At 48.0% G+C, this 21,307-nt stretch overlaps 1 protein-coding gene across 4 annotated transcripts in view; it reads left to right on the top strand.

Annotated features, from left to right (window-relative positions):
- Positions 1-21,307, top strand: part of CDH10 (cadherin 10) — a 105,651-nt gene that overhangs the window by 52,107 nt on the left and 32,237 nt on the right. For all 4 annotated transcript variants that reach the window (XR_010306153.1, XM_064160816.1, XM_064160814.1 and 1 more), the window contains exons 3-4: positions 18,007-18,301; positions 20,276-20,395. Coding sequence is in view for 3 of the 4 variants with exons in the window: in XM_064160816.1 (XP_064016886.1) it covers positions 18,007-18,301; positions 20,276-20,395 (415 nt within the window). In the remaining variant the exon portion in view is untranslated. The remainder of the gene's footprint in view (positions 1-18,006; positions 18,302-20,275; positions 20,396-21,307) is intronic.

Below are 21,307 nucleotides of genomic sequence, written 5' to 3'. Positions count from 1 at the left end.
ATAGAATCAAGCAAGTTGTAAGAGACCTCCAAGCTCATCCAGTCCAATATGTCACCCAGCCCTATTCAGTCAACCAGACCATGGCACTAAGTGCCTCAGCCAGGCTTGGCTTCAACACCTCCAGGCACAACGACTCCACCACCTCCCTAGGCAGCCCATTCCAATGCCAATCACTCTCTCTGACAACAACTTCCTCCTAACATCCAGCCTAGACCTCCCCTGGCACAACTTGAGACTGTGTCCCCTTGTTCTGTTGCTGCTTACCTGGCAGAAGAGCCCAACCCCACCTGGCTACAGCTTCCCTTCAGGTAGCTGCAGACAGCAATGAGCTCTGCCCTGAGCCTCCTCTTCTGCAGGCTGCACACCCCCAGCTCCCTCAGCCTCTCCTCACAGGGCTGTGCTCCAGGCCCCTCACCAGCTTTGTTGCCCTTCTCTGGACACCTTCCAGCACCTCAACATCTCTCTTGAATTGAGGAGCCCAGAACTGGACACAGCACTCAAGCTGTGGCCTGAGCAGTCAATATGGCACTGTTAGCCACTGGAGTGGGTTTCCTGCCACTGCCTTTCTCTCTTTCTGAGAAAACCATTTAAAAGTCTTTGGCTTCTCCTTTTATTTTCCCATTTCTCCAATAATCCCAGTGGCAGTGATCTGCATTTCCAAACTCATTCCTAACAGAGACAATTCTGCTGGGTGCCAGCACAAAGTGCAATAGCATTGATCACTTGTCAGGAAGATGAGGAGGGAAGGTAGCTTTAGTTGTGGGCATCCTGCCAGCAGGTGTAAAATAAGCAGCAAGAGACATTTTGCTGCCTTCTCCAAGAGTCAGAGCTCTTGGATTGCTTCCAGACTCAGTTTGTACCTGATTATGCATTGAACTGAGTTTGGCAGTGTGCTTTAGGGGAACCTAAGAGACAGGGGAAGTTGTTTAGTATAAGCTCTGCAGTCCCTTTCACTTTGGTTTCTCCTTTGGTTTTCATATTCATAGAACCTTGGAATGGTTTGGGTTGGAAGGGAGCTCAAAGCTCAACCAGTTCCAACTCCTCTGCCATAGGCAGGGACACCTCCCCCTAGATCAGGTTGCACAAGGCCTCATCCAACCTGGCCTTAAACACCTCCATGGGCCCTCAACCACCTCCTTGGGCAACCCATTCCAGCCTCTCACCACTCTCATCACCAACAACTTCCTCCTCACCTCCACTCTGACTCTCCCCACCTCCAGCTTTGCTCCATTCCCCCCAGTCCTGGCACTCCCTCACAGCCTCAAAAGTCCCTCCCCAGCTTTTCTGTAGCCCCCTTCAGATCCTGGAAGGCCACAAGAAGGTCACCTGGGAGCCTCCTCCGCTCCACCCTGCACAGCTCCAACTCTTTCAGTCTGTGCTCACAGCAGAGCTGCTGCAGCCCTCTCAGCATCCTCCTGGCCCTGCTCTGGACACTCTCCAGCAGCTCCACAGCCCTCTTGTCCCAGGGGCTCCAGAGCTGGATGCAGTACTCCAGGTGGGCTCTCAGCAGAGCAGAGTAGAGGGGGAGAATCCCCTCCCTGGCCCTGCTGGCCACACTTCTGCTGCTGCAGCCCAGGCTCTGCTTGGCTTTCTGGGCTGCAAGTGCACACTGCTGGCTCCTGTGGAGCTTCTCCTCCAGCAGCACCCCCAAGTCCCTCTCCTCAGGGCTGCTCTCCAGCCACTCACTGCCCAGCCTGCATTTCTGCTTGGCATTGCCTCCACCCAGCTGCAGGACCTTGCCCTTGGTCTTGTTGAACCTCCTGAGGTTGGCTTGTGCCCACCTCTCCAGCCTGTCCAGCTCCCTCTGGATGGATCCCTGCCCTCCAGCCTGGCTGCTGCACCACACAGCTTGGTGTGGGCAGCAAACTTGCTGAGGCTGCACTCAGTGCCTCTGCCCATGGCACACACAAAGATGTTGACCAAGACAGGTCCCAGGATTGATCTCTGAGGAACTCCACTTGCCAGTGGCCTCCAATTGGCCAGGGAGCCACTGACAGCCACTCTTTGAGTGTGGGTCTCACGCCAGTTCTTTATCCATCTCATGGTCCACCCCTTGAACCCATGTGTCACCAGCTTGGAGACCAGGATGTGGTGTGGGACAGTGCCAAAGGCCTTGCTTTGGTCCAGAGCACTTCAGAGAACTCTCAAATGTCTTGAGTTGGTAAGGACCTTAAAGATCATCTAGTTCCAATCCCCCTCCTATAGGCAGGGACACCTTCCACTAACCCAGCTTGATCAAAGCCTCCTCCAGCCTGGCCTTTACCACTCCAGAAAGGGAAAGAACAGTTAAAGCTAAACCCATTTCTATTCAAAGCCACAGCCCAGGCAAAAACAAAAGAGATTCCAGTCCATCACAGCAGATTTGTTCACTCCAGGAATGAAAAAGAGCAGAAGAGGGGGAAAAAAAAGGAGCTTTGGAACCATTTGCCCTGCACCTTGTTTGAAATGATGAATGCATAAATAACCAAACAGTCTCAACAGCAATTCAAAGGCTGCTGCTTAAAGGGCTGCTTTTTGGTTGGTGGGGTTGGTTTTTTCTCTTTGCCTTTTGTTTAAATCAGATGCAGATGACCTTTAAAATCTCCTAGACACACAGATAGCAAGGAAGAGCCAGGGGTAAGAGTGAGGGAAAATTGGTTACTTGCAAAGGAAAGGGAAAATACCCACGAGGGAGAGCTCTAAGAAGCTAAAAGTTGATGTTTACCCTTTTAAAATGTCTTCCTGCTGGAAGATTTTTTTTTCTCAGCTTTAGCAGAGTGGTTTTGTCTTTGAAGGGAATTAAAAAGAAGCTGAAATGTTAAAGGCTGAAGTGGCAAAATCTTCCCTTGCCTTCTGGTTAGAGCCAGTCTGCTGCTGTACAGTTAGAGTCGTAGAATCAACCTGGTTGGAACAGAGCTCCAAGCTCATCCAGGCCAACCTAGCACCCAGCCCTGTCCAGTCATAGAATCACAGAGTCATAGAATCAACCAGGTTGGAAGAGACCTCCAAGCTCAGCCAGTCCAGCCTAGCACCCAGCCCTATCCAATCAACCAGACCATGGCACTAAGTGCCTCATCCAGGCTTTGCTTCAACACCTCCAGGGGTGGTGACTTCACCACCTCCCTGGGCAGCCCATTCCAATGCCAATCACTCTCTCTGACAACAACTTCCTCCTAACATCCAGCCTAGACCTCCCCTGGCACCTCCTCTTGTTCTGTTGCTGCTTGCCTGGCAGAAGAGCCCAACCCCACCCGGCTACAGCCTCCCTTCAGGGAGTTGTAGACAGCAATGAGGTCTGCCCTGAGCCTACTCTTGTGCAGGCTGCACACCCACAGCTCCCTCAGCCTCTCCTCACAGGGCTCTGCTCCAGGACCCTCCTCAGCTTTGTTGCCCTTCTCTGGACACCTTCCAGCACCTCAACATCTCTCTTGAATTGAGGATCCCAGAACTGGACACAGCACTCAAGGGGTGGCCTGAGCAGTGCTGAGCACAGGGGCAGAAGAACCTCCCTTGTCCTACTGCCCACACTGCTCCTGAGCCAGCCCAGGATGCCATTGGCTCTGCTGCCCACCTGGGCACACTGCTGCCTCAGCTTCAGCTACTCTCTACCAGAACCTCCATCTCCCTCTCTGCCTGGCTGCTCTCAGCCACTCTGTCCCCAGCCTGTAGTGCTGCTTGGGGTTGTTGTGGCCAAAATGCAGAACCCTGCACTTGGTCTTCTTCAGATTCATCCCACTGACCTCTGCCCACCCATCCAGCCTCTCCAGGTCCTTCTGCAGGGCTCTCCTATCCTCCAGCAGCTCCACACCTTCTCCCATCTCGGTGTCATCTGCAAACTTACTGCTGCTGGACTCAATCCCCTGCTCCAGATCATCAATAAATCTATTTAAGATGTCTGTGCCCAGCACTGATCCCTGGGGCACACCACCAGTGCCAGCTGCCAACTGACTGTGGCACCATTCACCACCACTCTCTGGGCCCAGCCTTTCAGCCTCTTCTTGACCCATATCAGAGTGAACCTGTCCAAGCCACAACTTCCCCCCTCATCCAGATCATCACTAAAGATATTGAACTTTGTCTCTTATTCATGCACAACCAGCTGGGTATAGAAGCAACCTCCCTTCCCTCCTAATGATCTTAGAAACTCTTTTATGTGATGAACAAAAAAAATAAAATTCTCTCTTCTTTTTTTTCTTCCTAAAAAACATTTAATAGATTTTCTTTTCCCTTAAATGTATATAATTATATATCATTTAGAAGCAGACTTGCTACAATATAGTGATCAGCAGAACAAATTGCACTTGCTAGGCAGAGGCATGAAGCAGTAACACAACTTTCAGCCTTCTATATTAAGAAGCCCAGAAGAAGAACTTCTCCACATCCTTCTCTGAGGTATGGCATTTGCAGTGGGATCTGCATCAGCACAGATTTCTGCCACCTCCTTGCTCCTGATTGCTAATTCCACTACAGATGAGCTCTTTAGGAAGTAGAAGTATTCTAAGAAAGACTATTTTGGAATGCCTATAATAATTAACAACTATTGACTACCTTGGCAATCATGGGGCTCAATTATCCAGCATAGGACTAAAGGGTAAAAATGACACTGAGTGTTTTTAAGCAGTGGAAAAACAACAACAACTGCCTAAAATGTGGCTGGTGAAGATGTGTGAAGGGAAGCAAACAAGGAGGCAAAAAAATAAAAATAATGAGAGGTATATATAAAGTTTATGTCTTAAAGGGTAGGAATGGAAAGAAATGAAAGGATCAGAGGATGTCAGGGGTTGGAAGGGACCTAAAGAGATTATAGAGTCATGGAATCAGTCAGGGTTGGAAGGGACCTAAAGAGATCATAGAACCATAGAATCATAGAATCAGACAGGGTTGGAAGGGACATAAAGAGATTATAGAGTCATAGAATCAGTCAGGGATGGAAGGGACATAAGAGGTCATAGAACCATAGAATCATAGAATCAGTCAGGGTTGAAAGGGGCATAAGAGGTCATAGAACCATAGAATCATAGAATCAGTCAGGGATGGAAGGGACCTAAAGAGATTATAGAGTCATAGAATCAGTCAGGGTTGGAAGGGACATAAGAGGTCATAGAACCATAGAATCATAGAATCAGACAGGGTTGGAAGGGACCTGAAGAGATTATAGAGTCATAGAATCAGACAGGGTTGGAAGGACCTAAAGAGGTCATAGAACCATAGAATCATAGAATCAGTCAGGGTTGGAAGGGACCACAAGGAGCAGCCAGTTCCAACCCCCCTGCCATGCCCAGGGACACCCTACCCTAGAGCAGGCTGCACACAGCCTCAGCCAGCCTGGCCTTAAACACCTCCAGCCATGGGGCCTCAACCACCTCTCTGGGCAACCCATTCCAGCCTCTCACCACTCTCATGCTCAACAACTTCCTCCTCACCTCCACTCTGACTCTCCTCACCTCCAGCTTTGCTCCATTCCCCCCACTCCTGGCACTCCCTGACAGCCTCAAAAGTCCCTCCCCAGCTGTTCTGTAGCCCCCTTCAGATCCTGGAAGGCCACAAGAAGGTCACCTGGGAGCCTCCTCTTCTCCAGCCTGCACAGCCCCAACTCTTTCAGTCTGTCCTCAGAGCAGAGGTGCATAGAGAAAGGTTTAAACCCATTACCCCTTGGCCTATCATTATATATATATATGGATGCATTTTTTAGGAGGATTAGAAATAAGTCTAAAGAAAATCTTCTGCTGTTGAGGAAGGTCACTTTGTGATTCAAAACTTTGTGGTGCTTCAAGGACTTCATTTAAGGTAGACGCTCATGGAAAAGGATCTCTCACTGCAGTGTGTGAGGTCTGCAGAAGCTACTTGAGTCAGACAGAAGGGAATAGACTCATAGAATGGTTTAGGTTGGAGGGGAGCTCAAAGCTCAGCCAGTTCCAATCCCTAGCCATGGGCAGGGACATCTCCCACTAGAACAGGTTGCTCAAGGCTTCATCCAACCTGCTCCTGAACACCTCCAGGGAGGTTGTGGAGCACAGAATCTCCAAGCTTATCCAGTCCAACCTAGCACCCAGCCCTGGCCAATCAACCAGACCATGGCACTCAGTGCCTCAGCCAGGCTTTGCTTCAACACCTCCAGGGATGGTGACTCCACCACCTCCCTGGGCAGCCCATTCCAATGCCAATCACTCTCTCTGCCAACAACTTCCTCCTAACATCCAGCCTAGACCTCCCCTAGCACAACTTGAGACTGTGTCCCCTTGTTCTGTTGCTGCTTGCCTGGCAGAAGAGACCAACCCCACCCTTGCGCCTCATCCTATGGCAGGGCACAAGTGAGCAGAGGCTGTCCCTGTCCCTTTCTTCCTGCTCCCCAGCCCTCAGTTCTTGACAGACATTGCTCAGATCCCCTCTCAGCCTTCTCCTCTGCAGACTAAGCAGCCCCAGGGCTCACAGCCTCTCCTCAGCAGGCAGTGCTCCAGTCCCTGCAGCATCCTTGCAGCCCTCCCTCAGACCCTCTCCAGTAGATCCCATCTCCTTAAAAGGGAGGATTGACAGCCTGGAGAAGGTAGGCAGCCCTGTCACTGAGCCCATCTTGTAAGATTTACCTCATTGCTGTCTACAACTACCTGAAGAGAGGCTGTAGCCAGGTGGGGTTGGTCTCTTCTGCCAGGCAACCAGCAGCAGAACAAGGGGACACAGTGTGAAGTTGTGCCAGGGGAGGTCTAGGCTGGATGTTAGGAGGAAGTTCCTGCCAGAGAGAGTGATTGGCATTGGAATGGGCTGCCCAGGGAGGTGGTGGAGTCACCATCCCTGGAGGTGTTGAAGCAAAGCCTGGCTGAGGCACTTAGTGCCATGGTCTGGTTGATTGGCCAGGGCTGGGTGCTAGGTTGGCCTGGATGTTCTTGGAGGTCTCTTCCAACCTGGTTGCTTCTGTGATTCTGTGATTTCAGGAGAGAAAGGCAATTTCTTTTCTTTATGACACATGATAGGAGCATCAGAACATCCCATAGAGATGGGCTGGGTTAATTTGCCAATGACCAAGCTCCCTCCTTAAGCTAGGGTCTATAGCTGATGTTCAGACAGCTAGAACAAAAAAGTTTCAGCTTCATTAGACTGTTGCAGCTTCCACTCCAGAAGACACAGGAGCATTGAGCTAACCTGAACTGGAGCCTAATTGCATTTCATACACCAAAGAGCTCTTGCATGAGCCAACAATGATGCTGGTTTGCAAGTTTAATGCCTTAAATGCAGGCTGCACTTCAGGTGAAAATAGAAAGTAGGCAATCATGGCATAGAATGGACTGGTTTGGAAGGAACCTTAAAGATAATCTAGTTCCAAACCCCCTGCCCCAGGCAGTGACACTCTTCTCTAAACCAGGTTGGTCAAGGTCCAGTCCAACCCTGGCACTGAACACCTCCAGGGAGGGAGCATCTTGAGTGCTGTGTCCAGTTCTGAGGCCCTCAGTTTAAGAAAGATGTTGAGGTGCTGGAAGGTGTCCAGAGAAGGGCAGTAAGGCTGGGGAGGGGCCTGGAGCCCTGTGAGGAGAGGCTGAGGGAGCTGGGGGTGTGCAGCCTGCAGAAGAGGAGGCTCAGGGCAGACCTCATTGCTGTCTGCAACTACCTGAAAGGAGGCTGTAGCCAGGTGGGGTTGGGCTCTTCTACCAGGCAAGCAGCAACAGAACAAGGGGACACAGTCTCCAGTTGTGCCAGGGCAGGTCTAGGCTGGATCCTATGCCACCTGCACTAGATTCTATGGCAGAGATTGGACTGGAAGATCTCCAGAGGTTCCTTCCAACCCTTAGCATCCTGCAATCCTGTGAGTCCTAGATCATTGGTTTTCTGCATCCATTGGGGTTAAGTGATCAGATTTCTTTGCTCTGTTTGCCATAGCTGAATGGGTATTTTAAAATATCAATTGTCACAGAGATATTTTGTGCCCATTCAAGCTGTTAGAATCATAGAATCAGTCAGGGTTGGAAGGCACCACAAGGAGCAGCCAGTTCCAACTCCCCTGCCATGCCCAGGGACACCCTGCCCTAGAGCAGGCTGCACACAGCCTCATCCAGCCTGGCCTGAAACACCTCCAGCCATGGGGCCTCAACCACCTCCCTGGGCAACCCATTCCAGCCTCTCACCACTCTCATGCTCAACAACTTCCTCCTCACCTCCACTCTGAATCTCTCCACCTCCAGCTTTGCTACAGGTGTATATATTAGTTTTTGCTCCAGGTATAGTAGTTTATAATGTCACTTAAATTCTATGTCTGGGAGATTTGCAGAGGTCACTTCCAACCCCTAACATCCTGGGATCCTGTGACCTGCACTGGACTCTCTGCTCCTGCTCTGGCAGGGGGTTTGGACTGGCAGATCTCCAGAGGTCCCTTCCAACCCCTAACATCCTGGGATCCTGTGACCTGCACTGGACTCTCTGCTCCTGCTCTGGCAGGAGGTTTGGACTGGGAGACCTCCAGAGGTCCCTTCCAATGCCTAACATCCTGGGATCCTGTGACCTGCACTGGACTCTCTGCTCCTGCTCTGGCAGGGGGTTTGGACTGGGAGACCTCCAGAGGTCCCTTCCAACTCCTGACATCCTGTGAGCCTGTGATCTTCCAAAAACCAGATCAGTCAACAGTTTCCCTCCATGGCTTAATCCATCATTGTGGTCTATCCTTAAGTATTCTTTTTGCCCCCTCAGTTTCTAGGGTGCTCTATCAAAATATGATCTCAGTGACCTTTGCTGTATGATTAGTTTATGGAAATTGAGACTTCTGCAGATGCTGGCACTTGGTGGTGAAGATTGCAGGGAGCTGGGCTGGATTAAAAGAGCATTTCTAATCCTGTGACAGGCTTTGCTTTGCCAGGGATGTGTAAAGGAATCCTGGAAATGTTATTCATTTTTATTTGTCTCTTACCCTTTTAAAACATTTGGAGGAATGACAAAACCTCTTGAGAAGCAGGGAGGGGTTGGGAGTTTTCTCCATAAGGATTTTTGTCTTGATTTTTTTGGACCAGGAATCAATTTAAAGCAACCTAATTTAATCTGAGGATCACAGAATGTCAGGGGTTGGAAGTCTCCTCCAAAGCTCAGCTAGTCCAACCCCCCTGCCAGAGCAGGAGCACTCAGAGAATGACACACAGGAACACATCCAGGTGGGTTTGGAATACCTGCAGAGAGGGAGACTCCACAACCCCTCCTGGGTAGCCTCTTCCAGGGCTCTGTCACCCTCACAGGGAAAAAAATTCCTTCTCAGGTTTAAATGACACTTCCTATGCCTCAGCTTCCACCATTGCCCCCTGTGCTGGCATTGGGCATCACCCAGCAGAGCCTGGCTCCAGCCTCCTGCCACTCACCTGCACATCTTTATCACCATTGCTGAGGTCACCTCTCAGTCTCCTCCTCTCCCAGCAGCACAGCTTCAGCTCTCTCAGGCTCTCCTCCTAACAGAGCTGTTCCATTCCCTTCAGCATCACTGTGGCTCTGTGCTGGACTCTCTCAAGCAGTTTTATGTCCCTCTTGAACTGGGGGGCCCAGAACTGGACACAGCACTCCAGATGCAGCCTCAGCAGGGCAGAGCAGAGAGGCAGCAGAACCTCTCTCAACCTAGGTGTCCTTGGGCAGCCTGTTCTAGTGGGAAGTGTCCCTGCCCATGGCAGAGGGGTGGACTGGATGAGCTTTGAGGTCTCTTCCAGCCTAAACCATTCTGTAATTCTATGATTCCATGAATTTGTGATGCTATGACTCTGTGACTCTGTGACTCTGTGACTCTGTGATTCTGTGACTCTGTGACTCTGTGACTCTGAGATTCTATGACTCTGTGATTCTATGCCTCTGTGACTCTGTGACTCTATGATTCTATGACTCTATGATTCTATGACTCTGTGACTCTGTGACTCTATGATTCTATGACTCTATGATTCTATGACTCTGTGACTCTATGATTCTATGGCTCTATGATTCTATGGCTCTATGATTCTATGGCTCTACGATTCTATTATTCTATGACTCTGTGATTCTATGACTCTATGTTTCTATGACTCTATGATTCTATGACTCTATGATTCTATGGCTCTGTGATTCTATGACTCTGTGATTCTATGACTCTGTGACTCTGATTCTGTGACTGTGATTCTATGACTCTGATTCTATGACTCTATGATTCTATGACTCTGATTCTATGATTCTGATTCTGTGACTCTGTGACTGTGACTCTATGATTCTATGACTCTGTGATTCTATGACTCTGATTCTGTGACTGTGATTCTATGACTGTGATTCTATGATTCTATGACTCTGTGATTCTATGATTCTATGATTCTATGATTCTATGACTCTGTGATTCTATGCCTCTGTGACTCTGTGACTCTATGATTCTATGACTCTGTGATTCTATGACTCTGTGACTCTGTGACTCTATGATTCTATGACTCTATGATTCTATGGCTCTGTGATTCTATGATTCTATGACTCTGTGATTCTATGACTCTATGTTTCTATGACTCTATGATTCTATGACTCTATGATTCTATGGCTCTGTGATTCTATGATTCTATGGCTCTGTGATTCTATGATTCTATTACTCTGTGATTCTATGACTCTGTGATTCTATGCCTCTGTGACTCTGTGATTCTATGACTATGATTCCGTGATTCTATGACTCTGTGACTCCATGATTCTGTGATTCTATGGTCCTGTGACACTATGATGCTATGATTCTTTGATCCTATGATTCTGCACCTCTGTGACTGTATGATTCAATGATTCTACTCACCACAGACCTTCTAACCCCCCCCCGTCCCCAAGAATGGCACTGCCCCTCCTGGCCCCCAGAGCCCATTGCTGGCCTGATGGACTGCAGAGCAGAGCTTTTAACTCCTGTTTGTTGCTGCTTCTTCATCAAGCAGAGGGATTTGAAACTTCTCCTCCTCTTGCTTTCCTTGCTCTTCTTCCCTTTTAGGTAGCTCTCTCTTTTTCTTCAGGTTCCCTTTGGTTTTTGAAGTGTGTCTCTTCCCTTTCCACCTTGTCTCCTCTGTTAAATAATGCAGAGCAGCCCAGGAGCTGGCAAGGTGACAAGACAAGTGAGTGAGGAAATTAAATGTCTGACATGTCTCATTAAAACTCACTGCAGATTCTTGCATCACTGGAGAGAGCTGCTTTAAATCTTACCTTAAGGACAAATTGAAACAAGTTAATCTCTTTGGTGAGTAAATCTGGCTCAGAGCCACCATAATCAATCTGGCAAGTAAGAGAATACAACACAGGGCAGGAGCTAATATGGGGGGAAAAGAAGAATAATAAATTGCTGTTTAGAGTAACTGCAGGTAATGTTTAACAGCTGCAGCAGGTAATAATTCCCTTTGCAATGCTTAAAATAATATCTCCTTAGTGGGAGTTTGCTATCATAGAATCATAGAATCAACCAGGTTGGAAAACACCTCAAAGATCATCCAGTCCAACCTAGCACCCAGCCCTGTCCAATCATAGAATCATGGAATCAAGCAGGTTGGGAAAGACCTCAAAGATCATCCAGTCCAACCTAGCACCCAGCCCTATCCAATCATAGAATCATGGAATCAAGCAGGTTGGGAAAGACCTCAAAGATCATCCAGTCCAACCTAGCACCCAGCTCTGTTCAATCATAGAATCATAGAATCAAGCAGGTTGGAAAAGACCTCAAAGCTCATCCAGTCCAACCTAGCACCCAGCCCTAGCCAATCATGGAATCACAAAATCAAGCAGGTTGGAAGAGACCTCCAAGATCATCCAGTCCAACCTGGCACCCAGCTCTGGCCAAGCAACCAGACCATGGCACTAAGTGCCCCAGCCAGGCTTTGCTTCAGCACCTCCAGGGATGGCAACTCCACCACCTCCCTGGGCAGCCCATTCCAATGCCAATCACTCTCTCTGCCAACAACTTCCTCCTAACATCCAGCCTAGACCTCCCCTGGCACAACTTCACACTGTGTCCCCTTGTTCTGTTGCTGGTTGCTGGGAGAAGAGACCATCCCCACCTGGCTACAGCCTCCCTTCAGGGAGTTGTAGACAGCAATGAGCTCTGCCCTGAGCCTCCTCTTCTGCAGGCTGCACACCCCCAGCTCCCTCAGCCTCTCCTCACAGGGCTGTGCTCCAGGCCTGGAAGAAGAGACCACCCCCACCTGGCTACACCCTCCCTTCAAGTAGAAATAGGTGTGACAAATCTTCAAGTCTTTACCTGGCATGGTCATGAATCATCTCCAGTGTCAGGCATGTGTGTGAGTATCAGGTTTGACTAACCTAATCTGCTCTCTGGTGTTCACAAGAGCAGCTTCTGTTTTGTTGGGGTGGTTTTTTTGGGTGGTTGAAATTAGGATAAGCACTTTGTGTGTTATCAGGTAAAGAGAAAAAAAAGAGCAGTTGATGACCTTTATGTTCAATTAAGGAATGTCAGACTCAGGTGGAATGCACATGGAAGGGATAGAGTCATAGAATGGTTTAGGTTGGAAGAGACCTCTACGATGCTATGATTTGATTCTGTGATTCCATGATTCTTTGATTCTATGATTCAACCATTCTCTGATTCTCTGATTCTGTGATTCAACCATTCTCTGATTCTTTGATTCTATGATTCTGTGATTCAACCATTCTCTGAGTCTTTGATTCTTTGATTCTATGATTCTATGATTCAACCATTCTATGATTCTCTGATTCAACCATTCTCTGATTTTCTGATTCTTTGATTACTTGATTCTATGAGTCAATGATTCTCTGATTCTATGATTTTATGATTCTATGATTATTTGATTCTATTATTCTTTGACTCTATGATTCTATGATTCAATGATTCTCTGATTATTTGATTCTATGGTTCTCTGATTCTCTCATCCTATGATTATTTGATTCTATGATTATTTGAGTCAATGATTCTCTCATTATTTGATTCTATGGTTCTCTGATTCTCTCATCCTATGATTATTTGATTCTATGATTATTTGAGTCAATGATTCTCTCATTATTTGATTCTATGGTTCTCTGATTCTCTCATCCTATGATTATTTGATTCTCTGCTTCTCTGATGCTATGATTCTCTCATTTGATTCTATGGTTCTCTGATTCTCTCATCCTATGATTATTTGATTCTCTGCTTCTCTGATGCTATGATTCTCTCATTATTTGATTCTATGGTTCTCTGATTCTCTCATCCTATGATTATTTGATTCTCTGCTTCTCTGATGCTATGATTCTCTGATTCTATCATTCTTTGATTCTATGATTCTACAATTCTCTGGTTCAATGATTCTCTGATTATTTGATTCTATGCTTCTCTGATTCTCTCATCCTATGATTATTTGACTCTCTGATGCTATGATTCTACATGTCTCTGGTTCTATCATTCTATGATAATTTGATTCATTGACTCAATGCTTTAATGATCCTATGATTCTTTGATTCTATGAGTCAATGATTCTCTGAATCTTTGATTCTATGATTCTATGTTTATTTGATTCGATGACTCAATGATTCAATGATTCTCTGATTCTTTGAGTCTATGTTTATTTGATTCAATGACTCAGTGATTCAATGATTCTATGATTCTTTGATTCTATGATTCTCTGGTTCTCTGATTCTCTGCCTTTCTACACGGTGAGAAAACCCAAACATCTGTAAAGCTCCCATAACACTGACAGCTGAAAAGGGAAGAATTTCTGTGGAGGAACATCAAGAGAGTCACTGCAATGAGAGCTTGCAAAACACCAGTGACAGATACAACAGCAAAACCACATCTTCACAGCTGCTCCTTGTGTGCAATTGAAACTGCTAAATGAAACAGATGTCTGTTCATTGCTCAGCTGAGCTGACATGAGTCACAGATGCCCTGTAGCCAAAAAAAACCCAACATAGAAAGCAACACAAAGCCCTACAGGAAATGGTTTGGTTGTAAAAGTAGCAGAGTTCATAGAAATTTGTTTTCATGAGTTCCTACTTTTGTTTTCAATCTTAAAGTCAGATGGAAAAGCTTTGCAGTGTTGGTTGAAGGGATGGCACTCAGAAGGATGTGAACAGGCTGGAGAAGTAGGCAAGTGCAACCTGCATGAGGTTCAGCAAGTCATAGAATCATAGAATGAAGGAGGTTGGAAAAGACATTTGAGATCATTGAGTTCAACCTAGCATCTAACACCTTCTAATGAGGCACTTAGTGCCATGGTCTAGTTGACTGGATAGAGCTGGGTGATAGGTTGGACTGGATGAGCTTGGAGGTTTCTTCCAACCTGGTTGATTCTATGAATTGGTGATTGAAGATAATTAACTCAACCCTGGCACCAAGTGCCTCATGCAGCCTCCTTTATAACACCTCCAGGGATAAGGACTCCATTACCTCCCTGATCAGCCCATTCCAATGCAAATCACAGTATCACAGAATTAATCAGGTTGGAAAAGACCTCTGATATCATTGAGTCCAACCTATCACCTAACACCTACTAATTAACTCAACCCTGCCACTGCATCCCAAGCAGTGCTGCCAACAGATCCAGAGGGGATTATAGAATCATAGAATCAAGCAGGTTGGAAGAGTCCTCCAAGATCATCCAGTCCAACCTAGCACCCAGCCCTAGCCAATCAACCAGACCATGGCACTAAGTGCCCCAGCCAGGCTTTGCTTCAACACCTCCAGGGAAGGTGACTCCATCACCTCCCTGGGCAGCCCATTCCAATGCCAATCACTCTCTCTGACAACAACTTCCTTCTAACATCCAGCCTAGACCTCCCCTGGCACAACTTGAGACTGTGTCCCCTTGTTCTGTTGCTGCCTGCCTGGCAGAAGAGACCAACCCCACCTGGCTACAGCCTCCCTTCAGAGAGTTGTAGACAGCAATGAGGTCAGCCCTGAGGCTCCTCTTCTGCAGGCTGCACACCCCCAGCTCCCTCAGCCTCTCCTCATAGGGTTTGTGTTCCAGGCCCCTCCCCAGCTTTGTTGCCCTTCTCTGGACACCTTCCAGCACCTCAACATCTCTCTTGAGTTGAGGAGCCCAGAACTGGATGCAGCACTCATTCCAATGCCAATCACTCTGTCTGGGAAGATCTTCCTCCTAACATCCAGCCTATACCTCCCATGTCCCACTTTGAGACTATGCCCAAAATCAAACAAACCAACAACATTACTGCCCTGAAGAAAGCCACAGAGATACATTTATTTATCATGATTTTATTGTTATGGATGTCCTAAATTCAGTCAATGCCACAGGTCATTAAGAGATGAAGTTAAGCTTCATATTCCTTCCAGAAATGGATATTAAATCAATACTGAATGTTTAATCAATTCACTTTCTCTCCTTTAGGCTATTTACCTCCGTTGACAGAGTGCAGAATGCTAATGACTGCAACTGAAATGTTCTCCACTTTGGGAGAAATCTGAATAATATCAAATGAACCTGAACTAAAAAAGCCAAATATATTCAGGATGACATGGAAGCAGTTGTTGCCTTTGCCTTAATTGTCATGTTCCCTGTCACATTCTTTAGCTGCTTAGCGGATTTACAGCTAGCACAGCAGGCTGTGAATGCTTAATAGGATCCCTTCAAGGAAAGAAAAGGTCAATGTTAACATAAATATCTTCTTTAAAGGAAGGGAGAGGCAAAGGTTCCTTGGCAGGGAACAGGTGTTGCTGCAGAGCTCAAATCTGCCACAGTTGGCAAGGGAGAAGGTTCTTGGGAGTTGAGGTAGGAAAAAAATGCCTTGGGGTGACACTAGAGGAGCTGTGGAGGCTCCAAGAGTGGTAGGCTGGAGGTTGCCCTGCTGGAGAGCAGCTCCATGGAGAAAGAGCTTGAGTTGGTGGGCAGCAGGTTATGTATGGCACAGCAATGTGGCCTTGTGGGCAAGAGAGCCAATGGCAGCCTGGGGGGCAGCAGGAAAAGCTTCTTCTCCCATTCTGCTCTCCTCTGCTGAGACCACAGCTGCAATACTGTGTCCAGTTTTGGGCTCCTCAGTTCAGGAGAGACAGGGACCTGCTGGAGAGAATCCAGCAGAGAGCCAAGAGGATGATCAGGGGACTTGAGCATCTCTGCTATGAAGAGATCATGAGACCCGTGGGGCTGGTTAGTCTGGAGCAGAGAAGGGATCAGGGGACTTGAGCATCTCTGCTATAAAGAGAGCCTGAGAGCCCTGGGGCTGGTTAGTCTGGAGCAGAGAAGGCTGAGAGGGGATCTGAGCAATGTCTCTCACTAGCTGAGGGCTGGGAGTCAAGTGGAGGGGGCCAAGCTCTTTTGGGTGGTGCACATCAATAAGCCAAGGAGCAATGGATGCAAACTGGAACAGAGAAGGTTTCAGCTCAGTACGAGGAAAAACTTCTTTGGTGTGAGGATGCTGGAGCCTGGAGCAGGCTGCCCAGAGAGGTTGTGGAGTCTCCTTCTCTGGAGGCTTTCCAAATCTACCTGCATGCATTCCTGTGTGAGCTACCCTGGATGGTCCTGCTTTGGCAGGAGGGTTGGACTGGATGAGCTCTGATGGTCCCCTCCAACCTCTAACATTGTGTGTTTCTGTGATTCTGTGAAGTGTTCAAAGCCAAGTTGAGTGAGGCCTTGAGCATCTCCAGACATCTACAGGCTGTATTAGTCCAAGCTACCAGAAAGTAAAGGCACAGCAAGCTCCTGGCACAGCCACAGAAGTGGCTGGAAGGCTGGGCCCAGAAAGTGGTGGTGAATGGTGCCACATCCAGTTGGCAGCTGGCACTGGTGGTGTGCCCCAGGGATCAGTGCTGGGCACAGTCCTGTTCAAAATCTTTACTGATGATCTGGAGCAGGGGATTGAGTCCAGCAGCAGTGAATTTAGAGATTACACCAATCTAGGAGCTGGTGTGGAGCTGTTGGAGGGTAGGTGATCCCTGCAGAGGGACCTTGCCAGGCTGGGTGGGTGGGCAGAGGCCAATGGGATGAGAGTGAAGAAGGCCAAGTGCAGGGTTCTGCACTTTGGTCACAACAACCCCAAGCAGCACTACAGGCTGGGGCCAGAGTGTCTGAGAGCAGCCAGGCAGAGAGGGAGCTGGGGGTGCTGACAGATAGAAGCTGAAGATGAGGCAGCAGTGTGCCCAGGTGGCCAAGAGAGCCAATGGCATCCTGGCCTGGATCAGGAGCAGTGTGGGCAGCAGGACAAGGGAGGTTATTCTGCCCCTGTGCTCAGCACTGCTCAGGCCACACCTTGAGTACTGTGTCCAGTTCTGGGCTCCTCAATTCAAGAGAGATGTTGAGGTGCTGGAAGGTGTTGAGAGAAGGGCAGTAAGGCTGGGGAGGGGCCTGGAGCACAAACTCTGTGAGGAGAGGCTGAGGGAGCTGGGGGTGTGCAGCCTGGAGAAGAGGAGGCTCAGGGCAGAGCTCATTGCTGTCTACAACTCCCCGCAGGGAGGCTGTAGCCAGGTGGGGTTGGGTTCTTCTGCCAGGCAACCAGCAACAGAACAGGGGGACACAGTCTAAAGTTGTGCCAGTGCAGGTTCAGACTGGATGTTGTTAGGAAGTTGTTGTCAGAGAGAGTGATTGGCATTGGAATGGGCTGCCCAAGGAGGTGGTGGAGTTGCTGTCCCTGGAGGTGTTGAAGCAAAGCCTGGCTGAGGCACTTAGTGCCATGGTCTGGTTGATTGGCCAGGGCTGGGTGCTAGGTTGGACTGGGTGAGCTTGGAGGTCTCTTCCAACCTGGTTGATTCTGTGATTCTATGGTACTGTGAGGGTGAAGATATACTGGAACAGGTTGCCAGGCATGTAGTAGATGCCCTCTTTCTGGAGGTGTTCAAGACCAAGGTTAGATGATGCCTTGACCAACCTGGTTTAGAGGAAGGTAGGCTAGAGGTTGGGTATCACTGCCCTGGCAGGCTGGAGGTTGGAACTAGATGATTTTTTTTTAAGGTCCCTTCCAACCCTTTGTATAATTCTATGAAGAAAAACAAAAACACAAACACAAACCAAACCCCAAACAGACAAAACCAAACCCAAGCCAACAACAAAACCCAAATTACTCAACTGTTATTCATTACTCCTAAAGAAAAGATGTTTCTTTTTTTTTTTGTTTGTTTTCTTTCTTTCTTTTCAGCTTCATTCTGACCAGGACAAGGGAGATGGCTCACTCAAATACATCTTGTCAGGAGATGGTGCTGGCACCTTGTTCATTATTGATGAGAAAACAGGGGACATCCATGCCACTAGGAGGATTGACAGGGAAGAAAAAGCCTTTTACACCCTGCGTGCCCAAGCTATTAACAGAAGAACTTTGAGACCAGTGGAACCCGAGTCTGAGTTTGTCATCAAGATCCATGACATCAATGACAATGAACCAACCTTCCCAGAGAAGATTTACACTGCCAGTGTGCCTGAAATGTCAGTTGTGGGTGAGTGCTTCAGAGCAATGCTTCCTTCATAGAATCATAGAATGGTTTAGGTTGGAAGGGAGCTCAAAGCTCAGCCATCTCCAACCCCCTGCCATAGGCAGGGACACCTCCCACTAGAACAGGTCACTCGAGCCCTCATCCAACCTGGTCTAGAACATCTCCAGGGAGGTTGTGGAGCACAGAAGCATCTAATGTGATCAAACATCACCTCCCTGAGCAACCTGTGCCAGTGTCTCACCACCCTCACTGCAAACAACTTCTGCCTAACATCCACTTTCAATCTCCTCTGCCACTTCAAACCCAATCCTCCTCATCCTCTCATTACAAGACATTCTCAGTAGTCCATCCCCATCCCTCCTGTAGCCTCCTTCAGATCACATTCTGTGCTTCTGTGCTCCACAGCCTCCCTGAACAACCTGTGCCAGTGTCTCACCACCCTCACTGCAAACAACTTCTGCCTAACATCCACTTTCAATCTCCCCTCTGACACTTCAAACCCATTCCTCCCCCTCCTCTCATTACAAGACCTTCTCAATAGTCCCTCTCAAGCCAAAGGGAGGGAATGGATCAGATCCTGGAAGGTCACTCCCAGGTCTCCTCCAAGCCTTCTCTTCTGCAGGCTGCACAGTCCCAACTCTCTCAGCCTGCCCTCAAAGCACAGCTGCTGCAGCCCTCTGGGCATCTTGGTGGCCTCCTCTGGACTGGCTCCAACATCTTCATGTCCTGCTTGTGTTGGGGGCTCCAGAACTGCACCCAGGACTGCAGGTGGGGTGTGAGGAGAGCAGAGCCAAGGGGCAGAATCCCCTCCCTTGCCCTGCTGGCCCTTTGCTGATTCCTTCTGTCTCCTGTGTCTGTGTGTTAAAAGAGCATTAACTCCCATTCCATTTGTGCATTAAGCCATGCAGCTGGAACTATTAGGCACATATTAGTGCCCTGCAAATTGAATTGTTTTTCATTTCATTTATGTTAAAGCTCTTCCACCTGCTCTGACACTTCTCTCCCAAATGATCTGATTTGGGATGCTCCTTCGAGATGAGGCAGAAGTCTCATCAGATTCACCTATTAGAACTGCTGCTGAAAGCAACATCCAATGGAAAGGTGAAAATGAGAAACAAGAACTAACTGGAATATGGAATGCAGAGAAAATATCACCTTCTGTGGGCTGCCAAAGAGATTGTTCTGGCTGAGATGATTTCTGTGTGCAGCTCTGGGCCCAAGAGATAACTTGAGGGGCTGCAGTGGGGCCAGAGGAGAGCAAAGAGACTGGGGAGAGGGCTGGAGGGGAAGGCTGATGGAGAGAGGCTGATGGAGCTGGAGGTGTGCAGCCTGGAGGAGAGGAGGCTCAGGGCAGAGCTCATTGCTGTCTACAGCTATCTGAAGGGAAGCTGCAGTTAGGTGGGGGTCAGGCTCTGCTCCCAAGCAACTTATGCCAAGAGGAGAGGGCATGGCATGAAGCTGTGCCAGAACAGGGTTAGGTTAGACGTTAGGAAGCCATGGTCTAGATGACTGGATAGGGCTGGGTGCTAGGTTGGACTGGATGAGCTTGGAGGTCTCTTCCAACCTGGTTACTTCCATGATTCTATGATTCCTTTTAGTGCCCTGTGAAACTGAGTTGGCTTTGGATGTGTCAGGTACTGCTCCTAGCACCCTGTGAAACTAAGTTGGCTTTGGATGTGTCAGGTACTGCTCCTAGCACCCTGTGAAACTAAGTTGACTTTGGATGTTCCAGGTGGTCCTTCTAGCACCCTATGAAACTAAGTTGGCTTTGGATTTTGCAGGAACTGCTCCTAGCACCCTGTGAAACTAAGTTGGCTTTGAATGTGTCAGGTACTGCTCCTAGCACCCTGTGAAACTAAGTTGGCTTTGGATGTTCCAGGTGGTCCTTCTAGCACCCTGTGAAACTAAGTTGGCTTTGGATGTTGCAGGAACTGCTCCTATCACCCTGTGAAACTAAGTTGGCTTTGGATGTTTCAGGTACTTCTGTGGTGCAAGTTACAGCTACAGATGCTGATGACCCCTCCTATGGAAACAGTGCCAGGATCATTTACAGCATCCTCCAAGGACAGCCCTATTTCTCCGTGGAACCAGAAACAGGTCAGCCAAGTTAATTTATTACTCACTGTGGCCTTTTTCTTTCCTTTAAATAGCAAAATTGAATCTAAGGTTTCTGATTATCTGATTTGATTGGTGGCAAATTGTCACAAATTATGCAAAATCAATAATTGAGATTAATTTTGATCTGCAGGAGAAGGTTCTTAATAGCTATGAAAAGTGTTTCTTGAGGTTAAATCTTGCCAGAAAACTTAGCCACAGTGTTCAAAATGCACTTCTTGGATATATATACACACAGGGAGCAGGCAACCAGAACACTTAAGACATAACTAGCAAATGCAAACATTAAACTCCTAGCTGGAAAAAGGTTCTAGATTCAATTATACTTCTTGCCCACCCCAGGGGGACTCAAGGGGCTCCTTTCTGCTGCTAAGGCAGAAGGCACAATAGGATCTAGTTAATTACTTACAAAGAGGCTTTGAATCTTTACTCAGACAGTACTCAAAACACTTGAAGGGAGTTTTGGCAGTGTCTTGAAAGTCATTGCAGGCAAAGCAGAGCATAATAGGCAGGGCAGAGCAGGCAAAAAAGCAGCTCAGGCATGTGGCAAAAGCCTATTTGTTGTTTTACCTGAAAGTAACAGCTCCTTTGGCTACAGAGATTCACCAGTCAGGTGAAGTCAGGAGCTTGCTTAACCTTATTTGGGAAGAACAAGTCTTGGACAAGTCTTGGACCTTCAAAATGAGTGCCTCCAAGCTTTTTGTCTTCTTCCTGTGGTGTGTTCTCACCTCCCTCCAGCAGAGGGAAGGAGACTATGGGATCATGCCTGGACAAGCCAGGACATGGATATTCCACCACACTAATTAAACTAACTTTTCCCCAAGCTGAGTCTGTTTTGCCCCTACTGATAATTGCTGAGTGATCTCTCTCTGTCCTGGTCTGGAGCAATAAGAC

This window comes from Pogoniulus pusillus, chromosome 21 (genome assembly GCF_015220805.1).
Source record: "Pogoniulus pusillus isolate bPogPus1 chromosome 21, bPogPus1.pri, whole genome shotgun sequence".
NCBI classification, from domain to species: Eukaryota; Metazoa; Chordata; class Aves; order Piciformes; family Lybiidae; genus Pogoniulus; species Pogoniulus pusillus.
This window is presented reverse-complemented; position numbering and strand designations above follow the sequence as displayed.